Raw genomic sequence first — 22,721 nt, 5'->3', positions numbered from 1 at the left:
TTAACCTGATGGTTCTCAAAATGTCAGCAGCCATTAAAACTTTCAACCAATCCCTGTCGTTTTTCATCTCAGAGCACTGCCATTCATCTAACAACTGAAACTTCTGCTCTACCCAAGTCTCATACATCTCCTCCCCTTTAGGGGTGGGTATTATTGTGGGAAAGAGCTGGGACTTGAAATCTGATTTTTCTATTTATTCACCAGAGAGGTAAGTGTGGATACTACCTCTGAATTCTCATTCTTCACCGGAGCATGTGGACTAATTAAATTTTCCAAATCCGACCATTCCTTCCCCTCAATCCTCAGAAGTGATCGAACCCTGTCTTAGAAATCTCCGCCCCTATCCACTGCTACCTCAGCACTGGTCTGCATTAAAACAAGAGCTGCGCCAGCCATTTTATCAAACCTCCACTCACAATCACAACTTTAACAGTACTTAGCAGGCGAATTAACAATTCATCTGGAGTACGAACATCTGCCCCACTGGTTCAAGTCTCAGGGTAATCACACAGCATCCAATGGAATCAATCTGGAAAGTTGCTCCCACAATTGTAACTCTCGCTTTGGCTAGTGGCTTAATATAGGGGGTGATAGCCCCCAGCCCAGCCATACTGAAGAAATCTCATTTGTGTGGATGCTGCACAATGCGTCCTCCACTACAAATCAGTATCCCAAAATAACACCACACAATATGCAATTAAATGATTGAGCTTTATAATTCTTAATTTGACTCTATGGTTAGTAAAGAAACATTAAAAAAGGCCCATTCTCATGAAACAGCCTATGCACAATGTTGAAGCTGTCTGATAAGGCTGTTTGTTCCCCAGTGACCTCCTCTGATCATCATTGACCTTGGAACCCTCACTCCAAGTCCACTCAATCTACCAGCTCTCTCCATTCGCTTCTCCCTTCATCCGTCTCTGGCAAAAGACCACTAAAATCTCTCTTCCAGACTCACGAGAAAGAACAATATTTTTCTCATCAGATAGCCCCCACATTCCAAAAGCCCCGTTTCTCTAGTTATAATATTGCTGCTGCAGAGAAACCATTACATTAGCAGTGAAACATTACTGAGAGGCAACTACCTTAGCAGTGAAATCTTACATCAGGGATGAGATTACGGAGTACCTGGAGGCACATGACAAGATAGGCCAAAGCCAATATGGTTTCCTGAAAGGAAAATCCTGTCTGACTAACCTAATTTCTTGAGGAAACTACAAGCCAGGAAAACACCAAAGGAAATGTAGTAGGTGTGGTGTACTTGGATTTTCACAAGGCCTTTGACAAGGTGCTGCACATGAGGCTGCTTAGCAAGGGAGGATCCTATGGAAGTACAGGGGAATTCCTAGCATGTGTGGAGCATTGGCTGATCGATTGGGAATAAAGGTATCCTATTCTGACTGGCTGCTGGTTACCGGTGGAGTTCCAAAGGGACCGCTGCCTGTTACTAGGTATATCGTTGATTTGGAGTTTGGGATTAATAGATTTGTGTTTAAATTTGCCAATGATGCAAAGGTAGGTGGAGGAGCATGTAGTGTTGCGGAAACAGAGCCTATAAGAGAGACTTGGATAGTTTAAGGGAATGGGCAAAGAAGTGGCAAATGAAATTTAGTGTTGGAAAGTGTATGCCCATGCACTTTGGTGGAAGAAATAAATGGGCAGGCTATTTTTTTTTAGATGGGGAGAGAATGCAAAATGCAGAGATGCAAAGGGAATTGACATTCCTTGTACAACCCAAAAACCCTAAATGTTAACCTCCAGGTTGAGTTGGCTGTGAAGAGGACGAATGCAATGTTGGCATTCGTTTCTAGAGATATGGAATATAGGAACAGGGATGTGATGTTGAGGGTCTATAAGGCACTCATAAGACCACATGGAGTATTGTGTGCAGTTTTGGTATCCTTATATTAGAAAGGATATACTGACATTGGGGATGGTTCAGAGAAGATTCACAAGAATGATTCCCGGAATGAAAAGATTATAGTATGAGGAATGTCTGGCAGTATAGTCTGTATTCTGTGGAGTTCAGAAGAATAAGGGGGAATCTGATAGAGACATTCTGAATGTTAAAAGGCCTTAACAGATCAGATATGGCAAAGTTTTTTCCCATGGTAGGGGAGTCCAAGGCGAGGGCACAACTTCAGAATTGAAGGACCTCCATTTAGAACAGAGATACAGAGATATTACTTTAGTCAGAGGGTGGAATTTGTTGTCATGAGTGACTGTGGAAGCCAAGACATTGGGTGTATTTAAGGCAGAGTTAGATAGGTTCTTGATTAGCCTGGGCATCAAATGGTATGGGGAGAAGGCAGGGGAGTGGAGCTGACTGGAAGAATTCGATCAGCCCCGGTTGAATGGTAGACTTGATGGTTTAAATGGTCTACTTCTGCTCCTATATCCTATGGTCATGGTGGAATCGGAAGTGAATCAGGAAGTGTAGATTGATCTGACTGTTACCTGACAAAGATGTAATTGGTAAGTAGGAGGCCTTCAAAGGCAAAATTTTGAGAGTACAAACTTGTATGTGCATGTCAAAATAAAAGGTAAAGATAACCAAGGTAACCTTAGTTTTCAAGAAACATTGAGGCCCTGGTTAAGAGGAGATTCATAGCAGGTATATGTAGGTAGGGATAAATGAGGTCCTTAAGGATTATAAGAAATATAAGGAAGGGCTAAAAGAAGGCATGAAGTTGCTGAAGCAGACAAGGTGATGGAGAATTCTGTGGGATTTTACAGATACATTAAGAGCAAAAGGATTGTAAGGGATAAAACTGGTCCTCTGGAAGACTAAAATGGTAATTCATGTGTGGAGCCGAAACAGATGGGGAGATACTATGTATAGCTATCTACTCAGGGGACAGACACAGAATCTATAGAAGTGAGCCAAAGTGGCATCAACTTTGTGGACCCTGTATAGTAGAGGAGTTGTTTGCTTGTGAGGCTGATCAGAGTCAATAATTCCCGGAGCTTGACAAGCTTGCCTCCCTTGGATCTCATGGGAGGCAAATGCAGAAATTGTTGGGGCCCTAGCAGAGCTGTTTATAACATTCTTAGCGACTGGAAAGGTACCAGAGGATTGGAGGATAGCTAATATTCTGCTGTTTAAGGAAGGTCCTAAAAGTAAACCAGAAATTTATAGGCAATAAGTCTGACAACAGTTGTAGGAAACTTATTGTAAAGTATTCTTATGGACCCGGTATTTGGATAGACATTGACTGAATAAGGATAGTCAGCATGGCTTGCATGATAGATCATGTCTAACCAATTGTTTAAAGTTTTTCAACTAGGAAAGTGGATGAAGACAAGGCAGTGGATGTTCTTTACATTGACTTTAGGAAGGCTTTTGAGTTTGGTCAAGAAGTTTCAGTCACTCGCAATCATGATGAGGTAGCAAATTGGATTAGACATTGGCTTTATGGAAGAAGAAAGAGATGGTTGCCTCTTTTACTGGAGGCCTGTGACTAGTGGAGCACTACAGGTGCTGAGTCCTTTGTTGTTTGTCATCTATTTCAGTGATCCAGATGATAATCTGGTTAACTGGATCAACAAATTTGCAATGGTTGAATCTGTAGCAGCTAGAAAACCGGGCTGAAAAATAACAGAGGGATTTTAATACAGACCAGTGTGCAGTTTTGTACTTTGGGTAGGACCAACCAGATAAGTCTTGCACAGTGAATGTTAGGGCCTTGAGGAATCTTATGGAACAAAGGGATCTGGGAATACTGGTCTATTATTCGTTACAGTGGTGTCATTGATAGACATGGTCACAAAGAAAACTTCTGGAACATTGACCAGGAACACACAAACACACACAAAATGCTGGAGGACCTCAGCAGGGCAGGCAGTGTCTATGGACTTTTGCAGATTTTCTTTAAGAAAATCTTTAAGAAACATCCCAGGAGTTGGGATGGTACATTGAAGTTGTATAAGGTGTTGGTGAGGCCTACTTTGTAATATTGCCTGCTGTTTTGGTTACCTACATATAGAAAAGATGAAAACTTTGAAAGAGAAAAGTTACAAGGATGTTGTCAGGTCTGCAGTGCCTGATCTAGAGAGAAAGATTGGAATGGTTAGGGTTATATTTCTTAGAATGAAGAAGATTGAGAGGAGACTTAATAGTGGTGTACAAAATTATGAGGCTCTTCATAGGCTGGGATACAAGCGGATGAAATTGATTAAGGGGAAAAGTTTAAGGAGAACATGTGGGGAAACTTCTCTCAGTGGTCAGTGAGAATATGGAATAAGCTGCCAGCGTGCTTGCATGCGAGCTTGATGTTGATGGGTAAAAGAAGTTTAGATAGATACATGTATGGTAAGGATATGGAGTGCTGTGGTCAGTAGTGCAAGTTGACTGCTGTAGGCAGTTTAAATGGTTTTGATGTGGACTTGAAGGGCTGAAGTGTCCTTTTTTTGTGCTGTGTTTTTGACCATAAGACATAGGAGCAGAATCAGACCATTTAGCTCATCATGGCTGATTTGTTCTCTTTCTCACATCCGTTTTCCTACTTTCTCTCGGTAACCTTTGATGCCCTGATTGATCAAGAACCAATCAATCACTGTTAAGTATACCCAGTGACTTGGCCCACATGGCTGTGGGTGGAAATGAATTCCACAGATTCACCACCCTCTGGCTAGAGAAATTTCTCAATTAAATGGTTTTCTATGACTATGACTCTGGATGGTAGAATTCTTCATTTATAGGAAGCATATAGAAGCTTTGTAGAGGGTGCAGAGGAGATTATCAGGTTATTGCCTGAATTGGAGAGAATGTCTTATGTAGATAGGTTGAGTGAACTTGTGTTTTTCTCTTTGGAGTGAAGAAGGATAAGAGGTGACTGTAGAGCTGTACAAAATAATAAGAGGCATAATTTAAAGAGTGCCTTGCCCTAGTTTTTTAGACTTCTGTACATCTTAGGTGATGCTCAAGGTGTGGAAAATCACAAGTTGAGTGCAGTTGTGTAATTTGTTCTTAGTGCCAGGGCTGATTGAGAGAGTTTTGTTAATGGGCTTTATAGATAGAAAGGTATGATGAACCTTGGAAATGCTGATTTGGCCACTATTAGGTATTGTGGCAAGAGATATGAAGACTTTGGAGAGGGTCTATAAAGAATTATGAGCATAAGTGCAAGGTTGATGGACAAGATGTGGATGGGCTACAACAAATGTACCTTTCTTTAGAACTGGTTTCAGAGAAGCATTGAAGTGGGCATAGTGGGAAACTATTCTGATTGAGATAGACAGAAGAGCAGAGCAAACAATGGAGAAAAAAATTAAGAAAACATATAGTTAAGGACAAATGATTAGGATATGCTTCAGATGCTGGAAATCTTGAGCAACAGACACAAAATGCTGAGGGAACTCAGTAAGTCAAGCAGCAACTGTGGACGGAAATCAACAGTTAAATGTATTGGGCGGAAGCTCTTCATCAGCATTGGAAAACAAAGCACAAGCTGGAATAAAAAAAAGGCTACACAGGTTGATAGGGTAGTGAAGAAGACAATGGCATGCTGTTGTCTCTATTAGTTGATTCAATGAGTTCAGAAGTCAGGAAGTTATGATGCAGCTTTATAAAACTCTAGTTAGGCCATAACTGGAATATTGTTTCCAGTTCTGGTCACCCATTCTAGGAAGGATGTTCAAAGTTCAAAGTACATTTATTATCAAACTACGTATACATTATACAACTTTGAGATTCATCTCCTAATAGGCAGCTGCAAAACAAAGAAATCCAAGAAAAGAGCATCAACACGCAATGTGGATAGAGAAGAAAAACACAACATGCCCATAAAAAAGAACCCATAAATAAATAAAAAGACCCATTAAAAAACCTTCAAACACCCAACGTGCAGAAAAACAAGTATACTATAGTTCTGTGCAAAGCTAAGTAAACCTTGTACAGCAGCAATCTGAACTGGCTTATACCCAGCTCAAGCTCCAAATCCCTGACCTTTTCAATCAGGTCCAGTGCCTAAATGGACATGAGGAATGGAAAAGAGAAGGCGGGGGAAGAAGCCATTACTGGAAGTTTGAGAAATTGATGTTCGTGACATTGGTTTTGGAGGCTACCAGATGGAATATGATGGTCTTCCATCCTGAGTGTGGCCTCATCATGGCAGTGGAAGAGACCTTGGACTACCATGTTAAATTGTTAGGGTCCAGAATGCTGTGCTAATGACAGTAGTGGAGACAAATTTATTTACAGTGTTCAAATGGGAAGAAATATAGTGTCTGAAAATGAATCTAGAGAGTTGAATAGCTGTTACATGGAACTTGAAGAACCAGACAGACCACATATACATGTCCATTATACATTTAATATTTTATTGAGTGGGGATAAATTCTGAATAATTTCTAAGGCATTACTTGTTGAGAGATACATTCTTATGTCTATACAATGCATGATATATTAAGTGATTTTTGCACTGTTTGAATCAAACTTTACTTTTCTTCTATCTCCATACATTCTGCTGCTTTTTTCCTTACTCCTCTTCTTGTTTTTGCCTAACTTTTTTTTTCTTTCAGCCAACAGATGCAAGGAGAGCATTTCCATGTTGGGACGAACCTTCCATTAAAGCAACATTTGATATCACCCTCATTGTTCCAAAGGCCAAAGTTGCTTTATCGAACATGGTTAGTACCACTCATTCATTTGTCTCTCTCATAAGCCCAGTGACAAGTGGTAGAAGAAATGAGGACCTTGTGATTTTAATTAATAAATCTAGTACAGAAATAAAACGTGAAAATTAGTTTGGCCAAGAGTAAGATAATTGTCTCTTTGGGTCATTCACAAAATTCCACATTCTGTAAATTCCAGTTTTAATCTGCTCTTTGTCCATATCGTATGATGAGTTTATAGTTCAAATATCTGTTGGCCTTCATTGCACATTAGCATTAACCTAGACAGAAGTTGAAGGAAAAGGAATTTCTTTGTCCTTCATCTTGGCTGGAGTCTCACCTTTCTCCTTTCACTACTCTGAGTAAGGTCTTGTAAATTTGTACCTTCTACTGAAGATTAGTAACAAGTTAGGTTCAGTAATACCCACCATTTCCCATCTGGCTCTGAAACCTTTGTAAAGCTTGGGCTATTGGCTTGTGCTTGTCTAGGGGAAAATCTGTCCACCCTCCAAACCGTGTATCCCGTTTGCATAGATGCTGTGAAATGCACACTAATACAAACTCGCACACACAATATCAGACAGCACACAGTGTACATTTTACAGATTACACTTTATAAATCTTACTAGAACTAGGTAACTAATAGTGATACAATATAAGAAGAAAGAAAAGGGCGCCAAAACTTATCAGTCAGTTTGTGTGCAACCGTTGGAACTCAATTATCGAAGCCTTCTGTCCACCATTCGATCTTCTCCTTGATCTTCTCCTCGACCTGCTGCCTTGGACCAACCTCAGTGGTCGACCAGAGCACGTCTAGCACGTCCTTCCTCTTCGGTTTCGCTCCCGAAAAATCACGCGCACTCACTCCAAGTTCCCACCCATACAGATAGCACATGGCTTCCATTGGTTAGTTCCTCTGTTATCAATAATTATAACCCAAATATTTCAACTAAACAGAGCATTGCCTCATTAGATACATAGAAAGAAGCCATTTTATATATGCAGTTAACAGTTAACATTACAGTTAATAATTTGAGAACCCTGCACCTTTCTCCAAGCTAAAGCTTCCTGAAAACCATCAGTGGCAATCTGCACTCAATGTAGTGGTGGATTGGGGTAGAGGTAAAAGGTATCGTTGAAGTAGTCAGTATTTTGGTTTCAATATTCCTATTCTATTCCTATTAATCTGATTTTTCATCTGTTAATTATGGTTCTGTTTACAGCATCATATGACAACGTTTGGCTCCAATAATTTTTCCATGAAATTTGTATTAGAAATTCTGCATTATTATGTCTGTATTAGAAATGAATGAAGGGTCAATTTTTTGTTCCATTTACTGCTGGTCATTTGGAGAGGTCAGTTGGTTGAGCTTAGGCAATATGTTATCTACTGTTGCTAAAAAATCTCTTAGAAACTTGACTGCATCATTGGAAAGGTTTAGCTTTCGACAAAATGTACTTTTGCTTACATATGTTCTTCTGTATGATAGACTTCCAGTGTTATGACACTTATGTGATCAATGTAAGATGTCTAGGATAATTGTGTTGTTACTTGCAAGTCATTGCAATCAAAATGTTTAAAATGGATTCTCTATCTGAGTTCTGTGAACTCCTTGCTTAATGGTGTTGATTCATGGCATAAAAAAGGTTGTGACCCCTGGTTTAAAACCATGTGTTCAAGTTATTGCAGTTGTGGTGATATAAATACTATTTCATTTCATTTTTAAGATCTTTTTATTGATATGTAATCTTCTACAGCTAGAAAATGATACAGAACTTCAACAAGTTGATATATATACAATTAATAAAGCTGAAAAAAACTTATCAAAAAAGAATAATATATGATAATGAAAAAAATTAATAAAGAACAGAAAAAAGAGAACTTACTAAAAAAAAGAGAAACCCCACTAACTGCAAGAGAAAGAAAAAGAAAAAAAGGCCATTAGGAATCAACTCCAGGAGCAATACGACTTAGCATCATCCATATACATAAAAAAAAAGAAACATCAACTGCCAATTCATGTTTATATAAAATAAAATTGGAAGGAAACCATATAAAATTATTCAGATTAAGTGATAATATTTGGCAAAAGAGCCCTATCTTCTCTCAAAATCAAAAGGAGGATCAAAAGTTTTACTTCTGATCTTTTCCAAACTAAGAAATAACATTACTTGAGAAAACCATTGAATTAATGTAGGGGCAGAGGTTTCTTTCCATTTTAATAAAATAGCCCTTCTTAGCAACAATGTAACAAATGCAATTACATGTTGGTCTGAAATACCTTGAATATGATGCCTAACTATTCCAAATAGAAGTTAATGTATTAAGTTGTAAATTAATTTTCAGAGCTTTAGAAATTGTAGAAAATAAAGATTTCCAAAAAGATTTTAATTAAGGATATGACCAGAACATATGTGACAAAGTGGCTACTTCAGTTTTACACCTATCGCAGTAATTGTCTATGTTAGGAAATATTTTAGATAGTCTCTATTAAATAATAACAGTGAACAATTTTAAATTGAATTAAACAGTGATTGGCACATATTGAAGAAGAATTGACCATTTTTAGAACTCGCAACCAATACTTGTTAACAAAGGTCATATTAAGTTCTCTCTCCCAAACTTGTTTAATCTTTAGTGAGAGGTAGTTAAAATAAATTATAAATCAACCAATAGAACCTCTTACTAAAGGATATATATTCAAAATAATATCCAACAAATCAGATTCTATGCCCACCTGGACAAGCCAGCCAGCACTGTGAGGGTCATGCTTTTTGACTTCTCCAGTGTGTTCAACACCATGACATTGATGCAGGTGGATGCTTCCCTGGTGTCATGGATTATTGATTACCTGACTGGCAGATCACAGTACGTGAGCTTGCAACACTGTGTGTCAGACAGAGTGGTCAGCAGCACTGGGACTCCACAGGGGACTGTCCTGTCTCCTTTTCTCTTCACCATATACAGCTCGGACTTCAACTACTGCACAGAGTCTCGCCACCTTCAGAAGTTTTCTGATGACTCTGCCATAGTTGGATGCAACAGCAAGGGAGATGAGGCTGAGTACAGGGTTATGGTGGGAAACTTTGTCACATGGTGTGAGCAGAATCATCTGCAGCTTGTGGACCTGAGAAGGGCTAAGGCACTGGTGACCACTGTTTCCATCCAAGGTGTTAGTGTGGACATAGTGGAGGATTACAAATACCTGGAGATATGAATCGACAATAAAGGGACTAGTCAAAGAACACTGAGGCCGTCTACAAGAAGGGTCAGAGCCGTCTCTATTTCCTGAGGAGACTGAGGTCCTTTAACATCTGCCGGACGATGCTGAGAATGTTCTACTAGTCTGTGGTGGCCAGTGCTGTCATGTTTGCTGTTGTGTGCTGGGGCAGCAGGCTGAGGGTAGCAGACACCAACAGAATCAACAAGCTCATTCCTAAGGCCAGTGATGTTGTTGGGGTGGGACTGGACTTTCTGACAGTGGTGTCTGAAAAGAGGACTTGGAGGTCCAAGTTGCATGCCATTTTGGTCAATGTCTCCCATCCACTGCATAATGTACTGGTTGGGCACAGGAGTACATTCAGCCAGAGACTCATTCCACCGAGATGCAACACTGAGTGTCATAGGAAGTCATTCCTGCCTGTGGCCATCAAACTTTACAACTCCTCCCTCAGAGTGTCAGGACACCCTGAGCCAATAGGCTGGTCCTGGACTTATTTCCACTTGGCATAATTTACTTACTATTTATGGTTTTATATTGCTAGATTTCTACACTGTTCTTGGTTGGTGCAACTGTAATGAAACCCATTTTTGTAAAATATGTCTGACCTGAAAATATTGCAAAAAGTGTGTGTGCAAGAGAGAGAGAATATTCACTAATTAATTCTTCAAAAGTCATCAATCGACCATCACAAAATAAATCTGTAAAAGAGCAGGTCCCCTTATTTCTCCATAAGAGAGAAATGGGATCAGTTATTGAAGGTTTAAATTAAAAATTTTGATATAAAGATCAAGACAATTTAAATTGTCTAAAATTTTAAAAATTGCAAAACTGAAACCAAATCCGTAAGGACTGTTTAATAACAGGGTAGAGGTTTAAATTTGGAATTTGAGAGAGATGTAAAGGTAATGGAGCTTCTAATAATGAGGTTAAATGAAGTTGTTTGATAGCTTTTAATTCCAAATCAATCTAAGCTGGTTTTTGGCTCTGATCGAGCCAATATAGCCAAAAACATAATTGTCAAATATTAACAGCTCAATAATAGTATGAAATTAGGAAGTGCAAGTCCACCATCGTTTTTAGACTTTTGTAAATGATACTTATTAATTCTTCGAGCAAACACAAGGAAATCTGCAGATGCTGGAAATTCAAACACCACCACACACAAAGGGTCTCAGCCCGTAATGTCGGCAGCGCTCCTCGCTATAGATGCTGCCTAGCCTGCTGTGTTCTACCAGCATTTTGTGAGTGTTGTTGTTCTTATTAATTCTTGGTTTTTTGTTGTTCCAAATAATGGATGAAATAATTGTCAATTTGATCAAAAAAATTTTTACTTAAAAAGATATATATTTTGAAAAATATAGGTAAAATATTCATTTTCACGGCATGAATACAACCTATTAAAGAAAGTATAAGTGGGTTCCATCTAGAAAATAATTGTTTCGCAAAATCCATTAAAGGAATTAAAGTCCACATGCAGGACTCGAATCACCATTGGGAGCCGCGGGCAGACATGCATTAGCACATTTGGAACTACCCGCTTGGAGCAGACCTTCCGGGGACAGTCTGATGTCACGTCCGCCCTGCAAGTCACGGGCCCGTGTGAGGGGAGATCTAAGCACACGATTTTGAATCAGTAAAGGCATTCTGAGTTCAGCTTTCTCTGCCTCCGTGTGTTTCTTTAGTAGCGCTTTGCGCGCGACTACATTGGTGACCCTGACGTTCCAGACGGCATCTGGAGCTGTGACTCAGCAACCAGGCGTAAGTTCGAGCAACTCACAGAGCACGGTCTCTCTGAAGCTCCTCAATATCAGAGACATTACAGCTGACACCACATGGTACTACTACATGGTCAGCACGCTCGACCAGGAGACAGCAGGCCGGATCATCAACTTCCTACGCCAGCTACCAATTGAGGACAGGTACATTCAACTTAAGGCACTCCTGATCTGTACCTTCTGATTCTCCTGCCATGAACGGGCCGCGGCTCCTACACATGGATGGGCTGGGCGACCGCATGCCATCTGAGCTCATGAACGATATGCTGGCGCTCATGGACGGCCATCAGCTGTGCCTTTTATTTGAACTGTTGTTCCTCAAGCAAATGCCAGAGGACATTGGCCTCCTCCTCGCGAGTGAGGATTTCAGCGACCCACGCGTGTTCGCGGCTAAAGCAGATGTCCTTTAGCAGAGCAAGCAACGTGGAGCAGCTTCCATTGGTCAAGCCACGATCGCATGCCCCAAAGCCCAGGCCCCGCGACCGAAGCTGCCGAGATACATGAAGGGAAAAGATGAAAGTTCGGAACAATGGCATTTCTATCACCAAAGACAGGGCTCAGGTGCGCACCACTGCTGTCCACCACTTGCTTTTCTGGGACACGCCGGGGCCAGCCGCTGCTAATGGTTACATCAGCTAGACACCGAGACAGCCTCCTGTACCTCTGGGACTGACACTCTGGACGGCGCTTCCTGTTAGACACTGGGGCCGAAGTCAACTTACTCTTCCCCTCCCCACCCCGAACATGGACACTAGTAACGCGGCCCCAGACCCCGAACTCACTGCTGCAGATGGCACCAGTATTCAGGAGTACGGCCTGCAAACTATCTCACTGCATTTCGGGTCCAGCCGTTTCACTTGGACGTTGGCAGCGGTGTCACAGCCACTACTAGGGACAGATTTCCTACGAGCCAACTGCCTCCTCGTCGACTTAAAAGGCCGGCGTTTGGTCCACGCCAAGACCTTCCAGACTTTCCAGCTCGGAGAAGCCAAGCTACCAGCTCTCCACCTGGATTCCATGACCCTCTATGGTTGGTGGAATTCCCCTCCGTAGTCACCCCGCAGTTCTCCATGGCCGACCCCAAGCACGGCGTGCAGCACCACATCCCCACACAAGGCCTGCCGCTGCATGCCAGAGCTCGCAGGCTCCCACCCAACAAGCTCCACCTCGACAAGGAGGAGTTCCGTAAGGTGGAAGAGATAGGAATCGTAGGCCACTTAGGACAGCCCATGGGCATCCACGCAGGAGGATAGAGGCCCTCCAGAGACTATAGAAGGCTCAATGATGCCACAACCTCTGACAGATACCTGGTACCCCACATGCTGCACTTCACGGCAAACCTACACCGAGCGTCCATCTTCTTGCAAGTAGACCTGGATCCCAGTGCACCCCAACAGCGTGCCCAAGACAGCTCTCATCACCCTGTTCAGCTTGTTCGAATTCCTGAGGATGCCTTTCAGTCTCAAGAATGCAGCCCAAATTTTCCAAAGGCTCATGGACTCGGTGGGACGCGGCCTGGATTTCGTTTTCATTTACTTGGACGATATCCTGGTGGCCAGCAGTTCACACCAAGAGCACGTGGCACATTTGTGCCAGCTCAGCCAATGCCTGAGTAACCAGGGACCGGCAATTAATCTGGCGAAGTGCCAGTTTGGGGTGAGGAAATCAACTTCTTGGGCCACAGAATCAACTGACATGGCGCAGTTCCCCTACCGGGCAAGGTCCAGGCCATCCTCCAGTTCCCCAAGCCCAGCACGGTCAAGGGCCTGCAGGAGTTCGTAGGGATGGTCAACTTTTATCATCGGTTCGTGCCGGCAGCAGCAGCACGCATCATGAGACCCTTGTTCAGCCTGATGGCCGGTGTTACGAATGAGGAGCAAATCTGATGAACAGTAGGGTCCAGAATCGCCAATGCCTGCCCCCCCCCCCCCTTGAGAATCGCATAATCGCTATTATTTTGGGTCTGATACCCAGGAAATGAGAGAGATACACATCACGTCAGTAATGAGAGAGACAGATGCAGGATCATAGCAAAGGCAGTTGTTATAGACAACGCAGAATACACAACAAGGTATCCTAGTAAAAAGTGGAACAGAACCACTGATTACTGCTTTGTCTCTTGGAGAAGGAATTGTGTATTGAGTACTGTACTAATCATTGAAACCCCTCAGGGGTCAACCAGAGTGGTCTGGTTGAGGGATTGCATCATCCCAACCTGACTGACATCTGAGACCCCGTGAGTGAGGTTGAAAGTCGGGTCTGGGGAACACCCTTCAGATGCACCAGGAGAAACGCCAGAAATCCAGGGACAGCGTTTTATAGCGAAAGCCGGTAAGAGCTCGTGTGCATCCTCCCTTGCCTGGGTGGCGAGCTCATCACGGAAGAACGGTTTAGCTAAAGGAGAGGTCATACTTCAACAGCCACTACAGCGAGACACCAACAGATCGAAATCATCAAGGAAGGTTGGCATAAACGATAGCAGTAACTGTTCCCATTCTTCTATCCCTCTCTCTCTCTCCAACAATTGCAACACAGCAACAAACAAACACTGGAGCCTGTGTGAACTGAAACGAACTTTATATTTCCATCGGACAATTCATTATCCCCTAGACAACGATAGAGCTTATTTCTTATTGATTATTATTAAACCCACACTTTTAGGTTTAGTATTGACTGTATCTATATATTTGCATTGATAGCATTTTTTTGTATTTTTACTAATAAATACTGTTAAAAATAGTACCATCAGACTTCAACGGACGCCTCTATCTTTGCTGGTAAGTAACCCAGTTACGGGGTTCGTAACACCGGCAAGGCCAAAGAAGTGGCATGGGACACAGAGTCCATGGAGGCGTTTGAGCAGGCCAAGGAGATGCTGACAAAGGTGGCCCTCCTAGTGCACCCGCGAGTCGATGTACCCATGGCACTCACAGTTGACACTTCGGACACGGCAGTTGGCAGAGTCCTGGAGCAGCTCATTGAGGTCCAGTGGCAACCACTCGCTTTCTTCATCTACGGCACCTACGGCCACCAGGGGTGAAGTACAGCGCTTTTGACAGAGAGTTGCTAGTGCTCTACCTGGCTGTCCGACATTTCCGGTACTTCCTCAAGGGAAAGGAGTTCACCGTATACACAGACCACAAGCCCCTCACCTTTGCACTGGCCAAGGTATCGGACCCATGGTCGGCTCAGCAGCAGAGGTACCTGTCCTTTGTTTCAGAATTCACCACGGACGCCCGCTACATCACAGGGAAGAACAACATCGTCACCAACACACTGTCTCGCCCCTGCCTCCATTCAGTAGGCATATCATCCTCAGGAATAGACTACACAGCACTGGCGGAAGCTCAATGGTCGGACACCGAGATACTGGCTTACCGCACTGCCGTTTCGGGGCTCTGGTTGGTAGACATCTCCATCGGCCTGGCAGCGGATTGACTCCTGTGCGACGTGTCTACCAGCAAACCCCGACCCGTGGTGCCAGCAGCATGGAGCTGTACAAACTAGCCCACCTGTCCATCTGGGTGTCCTTCAAGCTGGTAGCGGACTGATTCATCTGGCACGGTTTGCGCAAACAGATCAGACACTGGGCCAGGACCTGCGTACACTGCCAGACTGACAAAGTCCAGCAGCACGTGAAGGCTTCCCTCCAGCAGTTCCAGCCAACACACTTGGTAGGTTGCAACACATCCACATGGACATCGTCGGCTCCCTGGCAGTCTCCCAGGGTGGCAGATATATCTTTACCATGGTAGACAGGTTCACCAGGTGGCCTGAAGGCGTACCGCTCGCAGACATGTCCACTGAGTCCTGCGCCAGGATGCTCATTGCAAACTGGATCGCCAGGTTCGGCCTCCCAACGGACGTCACCTCCGACAGAGGGGCGCAGTTCACGTCTGGTTTGTGGACAGCACTGGTGCAGCTCCTGGCATCCAGCTGCATCACACCACAGTGTACCAGCCCCAGTCCAACAGTTTGGTAGAGCGATTCCACTAGCATCTCAAGTTGGCCATGATGGTGCGCCTCAGGGGCCCCAACTGGACAGACGAGCTTCCCTGGGTCCTACTGGGCATCAGCACAGCCCCCAAGGAGGACCTAGACACCTCGGTGGAATTGGACTATGGCGCCTCCCTGACAGTCCCAGGCGATTTCATACCAGAGGCCTGAGGTTCGGAGGAAACTCCAGCAGCGGTGCTAACGAGGCTGCGGGACAAGATAGGGATCCTGGCCCGACCTCCAGGCATGGTCCCACACCATCCTTCACCCCTAAATATCTCTAATACTGTGAGTATGTTTTTATTCACAGGGACATGCACCGGTCACCTCTATAGTGACCGTACGAGGGATCTTTCAAGGTGATCCAGCACAATGGAACCACATGTGTCATGGAGATGGGTGGCCAGGAAGAGACTTTTACAGTAGACCGCATCAAACCGGTGCACTTGGACATTAAGCAACCAGTAAGGGTACCCGCACCATGCCAGCGAGACCGGCCACCCAGGCAGGGGGCACCAGTCCCCCAATGGACGTTTCTGGGGGGCTGGGTGGCGGCCCGCATACGCGAGACTCGAACCACTATTGGGAGCTGCGGGCAGACGCGCACTTGGAATTACCCGCTTGGGGTGGACCTGGGGACAGTCTGACGTCACGTCTGTCCTGTGGGTCACAGGAGCCCAAGGGAGGGGAGATTTAAGCGCGATTTTGAATCAGTAAAGGCATTCTGAGTTCTGCTCTTTCTACCTCTGTGTGGTTTTTTAGTAACGCGTTGCGCGCAGCTACAGGAACTACAGCAGCTTTATAAAAATCTTTATATTTTTTAGTAATTGTAATACCTAAATCTTTAAAAGAATTAACAATTCTAAATGGAATATTGTTATGTTTAAAAACAGAAGCATTTAATTGAAACAGTTCACTTTTATTTAAGTTCAGTTTTTATCCTGAAAATTCTCCAAAATCATTTAGTATTTCCAGAAGATTAGGAATAGATTCTTCAGGGTTCGAAATATCAACCAGAAGATCATCTGCGTAAAGAGAAATCAGATGTATAGTCCCATTTATGGATTTACCATGAATATTTTTAGCTTCACGAGGTGTTATGGCTCAAGGCTCCAATACAAGATTAAATAATAACAGGCTTAATGGACATCCCTGTCTAGTACCTCGTGAAAGTGAAAAAAAGTAGGACCTAAGATTATTCGTAATAACAGTAGCAGTAGGATTCTTATAGATCATTTGAATCCATCTATTAAATTATTACCAAAACCAAATTTTTCTAAAACTCTTATCAAATGCCTTTTCTGCATCAAGAGAAGTAACACATTGGGGTTTCTTAGATAGTGATGAATATATAATGTTCATCAGTCTCCGAACATGGAGAAAGAGTAACAGCCTTTAATAAAGCCTGTTTGATCCATAGATATAATTTTAGTTAAAATATTTTCCAGTTAGCCATTATCTTAGAGAGAATTTTTACATCCACATTTAAAAACAAAATAGGTCTACGTGATGAACATTTAGTGGGTTCTTTATCTTTCTGAAGGATTTAGGAAACAGAAGCCTCATAAAAGGAAGAAAGTAAGTTACCTTTCTCAAAAGATTCATGAAATATTTCCAGAAGATATGGGAGAGTCATTTTTCAAATTTTTTGTAAAATCCTACCGAATAGCCATCAAATCCAGGAGCATTACCTAATTGCATTGACAACATAGCTTTCTGAATTTCATGCTCAATGATTGGAGCATCAAGCATTTGTTGATCTTCAACAGTAATTTGAGGAAATTTAATCTTATGTAAAAAAGCATTCATTTTAGAGGAATCTGCAAGAAATTGAGATCTATAAAGATCAGAATAAAAATCCTGAAAAATATTGTTAATGTCTTCATGGTTACTTACTAAATCCACGAATCTTTAAAATTTGTCTTTTAGCTCTAGCTGCCCTTAATTGGGAAACTAAGAGCTTATTATTTTTATCCCCAAAAATATAAAACTGACTTCATTTTAAGCAAATATCCTTCAATAAGATAAGTTAATAATAAGTTATATTGTGATTGTAATTCCACACCTTTAAATAAGTCTATATTTGGAGAGATTGCATTGTTGTTTAGAAATTTTATCTAATTCCACTCTTGTCTGTTTCTTTAGCTTAGCTATATACGAAATAATCTGATGTAAATAATGTAATCTGAAGTAAATAAGCTTTTAATGTATCCCAAATCACTGAAAGGTTTCCTTTATTATTAAAGAGAAAAAAACTCTTTTATCAGAGTTTCAATAAACTCAACAAATTCTGAACTTAGTAACAAATGTTCTGGGAAGCGCCAAAGTGGTCTTGTAGAAGCAACAACTTTCAGTTTAAATATTTAAAGGAGCGTGATCAGGGATACCAATTGCATCATATTCACGTTTCTGAACATTAAATAGAAGTCGAGGGTCAACTATAAAATAGTTGATCCTCTAATATTTATTATGTATGTGTGGAAAAAAGGGAATATTCTCTATCACAGGATGCATATGTCTCCAAATTTCAATTAAGCCATAATCAGTTAAAAAGGGATTAGTAAATAATGCAGAACGATTAGAGAGTTTATGTTTGGATGATGACTTATCCATTAAAGGATTTAAGCATGTATTAAAGTCACCACCCATTAATAACATATATTCATTTAGATCAGGTAACAGAGCAAAGACAGCTTTAAAAAATGAGGGATCAACATTTGGTCCATAAATATTAACCAAAACTGTTTGCCTATTGTTCCTTTAAGAATCAAAAATCTACCATTAATATCAGCTATAGTATCCTCCTGGTTAAAAGGAATATTGGAAACAATAAAAGTAGAAGCACCTCTAATTTTATTTTGAGAATTTGCATGAAACTGAGAAGCCTTCCAAAATTTTTAAAGTCTATTTTTATCACATAACCTGATATGCGTCTGTTGTGCAAAGATTTTATCAGGTTGGAATTGGTTAATAGCTTTACATGTTTTCTTGTGCTTCATAGGATGATTCCAGCCACGAACATTCCAACTTAAAGAATTTAACTGTTTAAATATCATCATGAGACTTTGTATCTGGAAAAAAGTAGTTAGACGCATGTCAGGATAAGATAGTCAAAAATGTTGGAGATAAACAACAATAATAATAATTAGCGTACACTCCAGAATTCCATAATGGGGATAAAAAATGAGAAGAAAAAAGGAAGAAACCCACCCAAACTACAAAGCCCAGAAAAAATTTGATATCAACTGACTCAAGCCCCAAAGATGCATAACAAGCAATTATAAAGTCCACCTGTCTGAATAAAACATAGAAATGAAAAAAGTAATCTCTATCTCCAGATATAGAACTCATTACAGTTGATCTACGGTTCATTATGACTAAGCTAAAGAGAACAGATTTTGACTTGACCTTCAGTTTAGAAAATAGCCTGCATAATATTAGATAAGAAAAAAAACACGGCCAGAATAAATTCTTGAAATACTTGCTCAGAAGAAAAACAATCGACATCTTTAAAATAGCAAATCTATCTTTAAAATGTAAAGAAACCCAGATAATTACTTAAAAGTTCTTAATAAAAGCATATGAAACGAAAAAGCAATTAGTTCATTTAAATGCTGCAAACGGGAAAAAAATTCTAGATACTTCAAAGTTATCTACAGTTATTCGATAGTTCACTCGCTGTGACTTTTGAGATTAAAATTACCCAAACCAGTCTATGTCAGAGCTAAAAGAGCATTTTAAAGTAAAGACTTTCTATAGCCATTAAATCTTAAGATTTCATCACTCCTTACATTGCGAGGCAATCAGACGGTTCAAAATCATTCAAAATTCAGGCTTCAGATTCATCAGGGAGAGTATTAATAGAACTCAGTGCTTCTGCTGGGTCATCAAAAATACGAACCCCAGAATTTTTGAAGAAAAGCCTTAATTTAGCTGGGTATTGGAGAGGTGGATACAGCTGTTTTTGATAAGCTGTATGCATAACAGTGGTGAAACTAGAATGTTTCTGAACAATTTCACATGGAAAATCTTTGAAAAAGGAAATTTGAGAGCTTTGAAATTGAAAGAATCTTTGTTTTCTAGCAATTAATAATAAGTCTTTGTCTCTGAAACGAAGAAAATGCACAATTACATACCGGTCTTTACCTTGACCCAAGGATTTTAAGGAGCTGACTCTATGAGCCATTTCCATATCCGGTGGTTGTAGGCAAGCCTCCGGAAATAAAGATTGAAACATTTTAGCAATATAATCCAGAGTGTCGGTGGATTCTGATTTCCAACAATTCGAATATTGTTCCGACAGGAGCGAACCTCCAGATTGATGATCCATTGTTGAGCCTTTTCTAAATGAGAAAAAATATCAGCCTCATTTCAACTAACCTCTTTAAGATCAAGGCTGAAAGAGTCAGTTTTTTCCTCCAAAGGGAGAAATCTTTCTGTTAGATGTTAATTCAGCAACAATATAGCTGATCTGAGACTCTGATCTATTTACCCAGAGTGGCTCCTGAAGTTTCCTCAGTTTTCTTAGGCTTACCGTTGCCAACTTTGGGATTCTTTTTAGAGTTTCTGAGGTTAGACATAATTATAACTGTCGCTGTACAGGATCCGACTGAATAAAATGAGTTTTAAGTCGGAAAGGAGAGAGACTAAAGGTGGACAGAAAGAAACTGTGTCTTACATGTCCACAAGCAGGAGGCGGAGTCCATAAATACTAGTATGGAGGTGTTTTAAGTCTATTAAAGTTAGGCATTGACAATTCCAACACAGATCTTCACTCATTCATGTTACATATGTGTAGAACAAAAGTCATAATGGAGTAGTATGATTAAGTGTTTTTACTGAGGAATTTTATTGTGTGGGACTGGTGAACAAGTACTACTGGACCCAACATGATAAAATAAATGTGTCCTTGAACTCCTGCGCCAGAAGCGAAAGTTCTTTGCGCATAGTAGGCACAGTGATTTACCTCACAATCAACTAATGCATGTGCACTTGCTACTGTCTTACAATCAGTCCAGTTTGATTTGAATAAAATGGTAAGATCAGAATTTAGTAAGTCCCAAAGAGCTTGCTTATATAATTCAAGTACTTATTTCTGTGTAGGTAATAGATCACATTTTGAAAGTAACACTGATGGCTTTTTCCTCTTAATGTAATTGACTTCAAATGTGTGGATTGTAATTTCTCTGCAATTGAAGACTGATAGTTGTTTTTTTTCTTTTATTGCTATATATAACTCCTATCAATTATTGTCAATTAGCCAATAACTTAACAAAGTCGGTATTGGTAATAAGGATTACTTCACATCTCTAAGCTTGCTGCTATTAAATGGGTATTGGCTAAATAAAGGCACATTCTGGTCTCTTGATAGTAACAGCTTGTTAAACTAACTGATTTATAATAAACGGAGGTTTAAGTTTCACAGGTGATATGGTTCTGAGGTAGCTCTGGTCCCTCATGGCTCATGGACATGGCAATCTCAGATATTCATTCTCCTTTCACTTTCTTATAGCTAACTTACAAATAGAATTAAGATAGATTATTTTCCAGTTCAAATTTGGTAATTATCTAAATATGTCAATGTATTTGAGTTTCATCCTTTTTCAATATTTACAGGAAAATTTAAAAATTAGAATTTATGAAAAGAACATACTTAACAAAAGATTAACAAATAATCAATTTGCAAAAGAGTTTGCAGTTCAGTGTTGAGTTGAGTGAAGTTATCCATACTGGTACAAGAGCCTAATGTTTTAGGGGTGATAATTGTTCCTGAACCTGGTGGTGTAAGACCTGAGGTTTCTGTACCACTTTTCTGATGGCAGCAGTGAGAAGAGTTCATTACTTGGATGATTAGGGTCCTTGATGATGCATGCTGCTTTCCTGTGGAAGTAATCCATGTAGTTCTGCTCAGTAGTGAACAAACTTAGGCCCTGAATTCTGAATTAATTTTGCTACTTACTCTTCACTCTCTATTTACTTTTGGAGAAGGAGTTATTCCTGCAGTGCAAATTCCACCTATTCCAGGTTCTCCTTAAATGAAGATGTATTTCCCAGAGGCTGATAAACGTGCAATGAAGGGTTTTATCAAGGATTGTATATTATTGCCAACCCTGCACTATCCATGCTATACTTCCTTGTTTACACAATCTTGCATCTTGATAACTCAGTTTTGTACCTAATGTCTATAAATTGTAAATTGAATAGTTTTTTTGTGATTTTTTTTTGTATTGAAGTTCATCATCAAACAAACATTTCCATAAGATGTATTTCAGACATTGTACATATATATTGTATAATCATATATATCACAAATCTCCACAAAGAATTTATGTGAGGTATACACTTATAGAAAAGAGTGGAGAGAAAAAACAAAAAAAGAAAATAACTATGTACGAGTAGGGAGTGATTTTTTTTTACAACAGATTCATTGATTTGTGAGAATAAAATCAGGCCTATGAAGCATTATGTAGTTAAACAATTTTTCCCAGTACAAATCAAATTGTTCCAGCTTATGGTTAACATGCTGTTATCTTCTTCATTTTGGAAATGTCCATTGTAATTTCCATCCATGTATTTAAAGTTGGGCTCTCCTGTGATAACCATTCCCTAGTAAGTCTTCTTACTAGCCACCAACAGTATATTCTTTAAATATTTATCTCTTTTCAACCATTCTTGAGGTATATATCCAAAATATATGGTCTTACTGTCTAAGGGTATTTCACATTTAAAGATTTAGGGCATTGTGTATCCCCCTCCAATAGTTTTTGATAACAGGGCAGTCCCAAAAAAATATGATAATGATTTGCATTTTGATTTCCACAAGTTCTCCAGCAAACAGGGAGGTTACTATCATAATGGGAGCAAATTGAATAGTTTTATTTCCATAAAGATGGACTAAAAGTTACATCTGTTAAATACTGAGGTCAGCTACTGTATTTAGTTAGCATGTAATTATGACATACAAGAACAATTGCCTCCCTGCCTAAAATCTTGATATTCCTAAGCACCTCCAGCCACAGATCTCTCCTACTGCCTCCATCACTACTAACAATTTTTATTTTCCAGGTTCTCCATGTACAAATCCTAAATTTTATACTGCAGCTGACATTGA

General features: G+C 40.6%; 1 protein-coding gene across 6 annotated transcripts in view; it reads left to right on the top strand.

The window, feature by feature from the left end:
* The window catches only part of LOC132385332 (puromycin-sensitive aminopeptidase-like), a 330,919-nt gene that overhangs the window by 105,776 nt on the left and 202,422 nt on the right, over positions 1-22,721 (top strand). For all 6 annotated transcript variants that reach the window (XR_009509156.1, XM_059957354.1, XM_059957353.1 and 3 more), the window contains one exon: positions 6,523-6,630. Coding sequence is in view for 5 of the 6 variants with exons in the window: in XM_059957354.1 (XP_059813337.1) it covers positions 6,523-6,630 (108 nt within the window). In the remaining variant the exon portion in view is untranslated. The remainder of the gene's footprint in view (positions 1-6,522; positions 6,631-22,721) is intronic.

Source organism: Hypanus sabinus, chromosome Y (assembly GCF_030144855.1).
Source record: "Hypanus sabinus isolate sHypSab1 chromosome Y, sHypSab1.hap1, whole genome shotgun sequence".
Classification (NCBI taxonomy): Eukaryota; Metazoa; Chordata; class Chondrichthyes; order Myliobatiformes; family Dasyatidae; genus Hypanus; species Hypanus sabinus.
The sequence above is the reverse complement of the archived record's forward strand: the minus strand, read 5'-3'. Positions and strand labels throughout refer to the sequence as shown.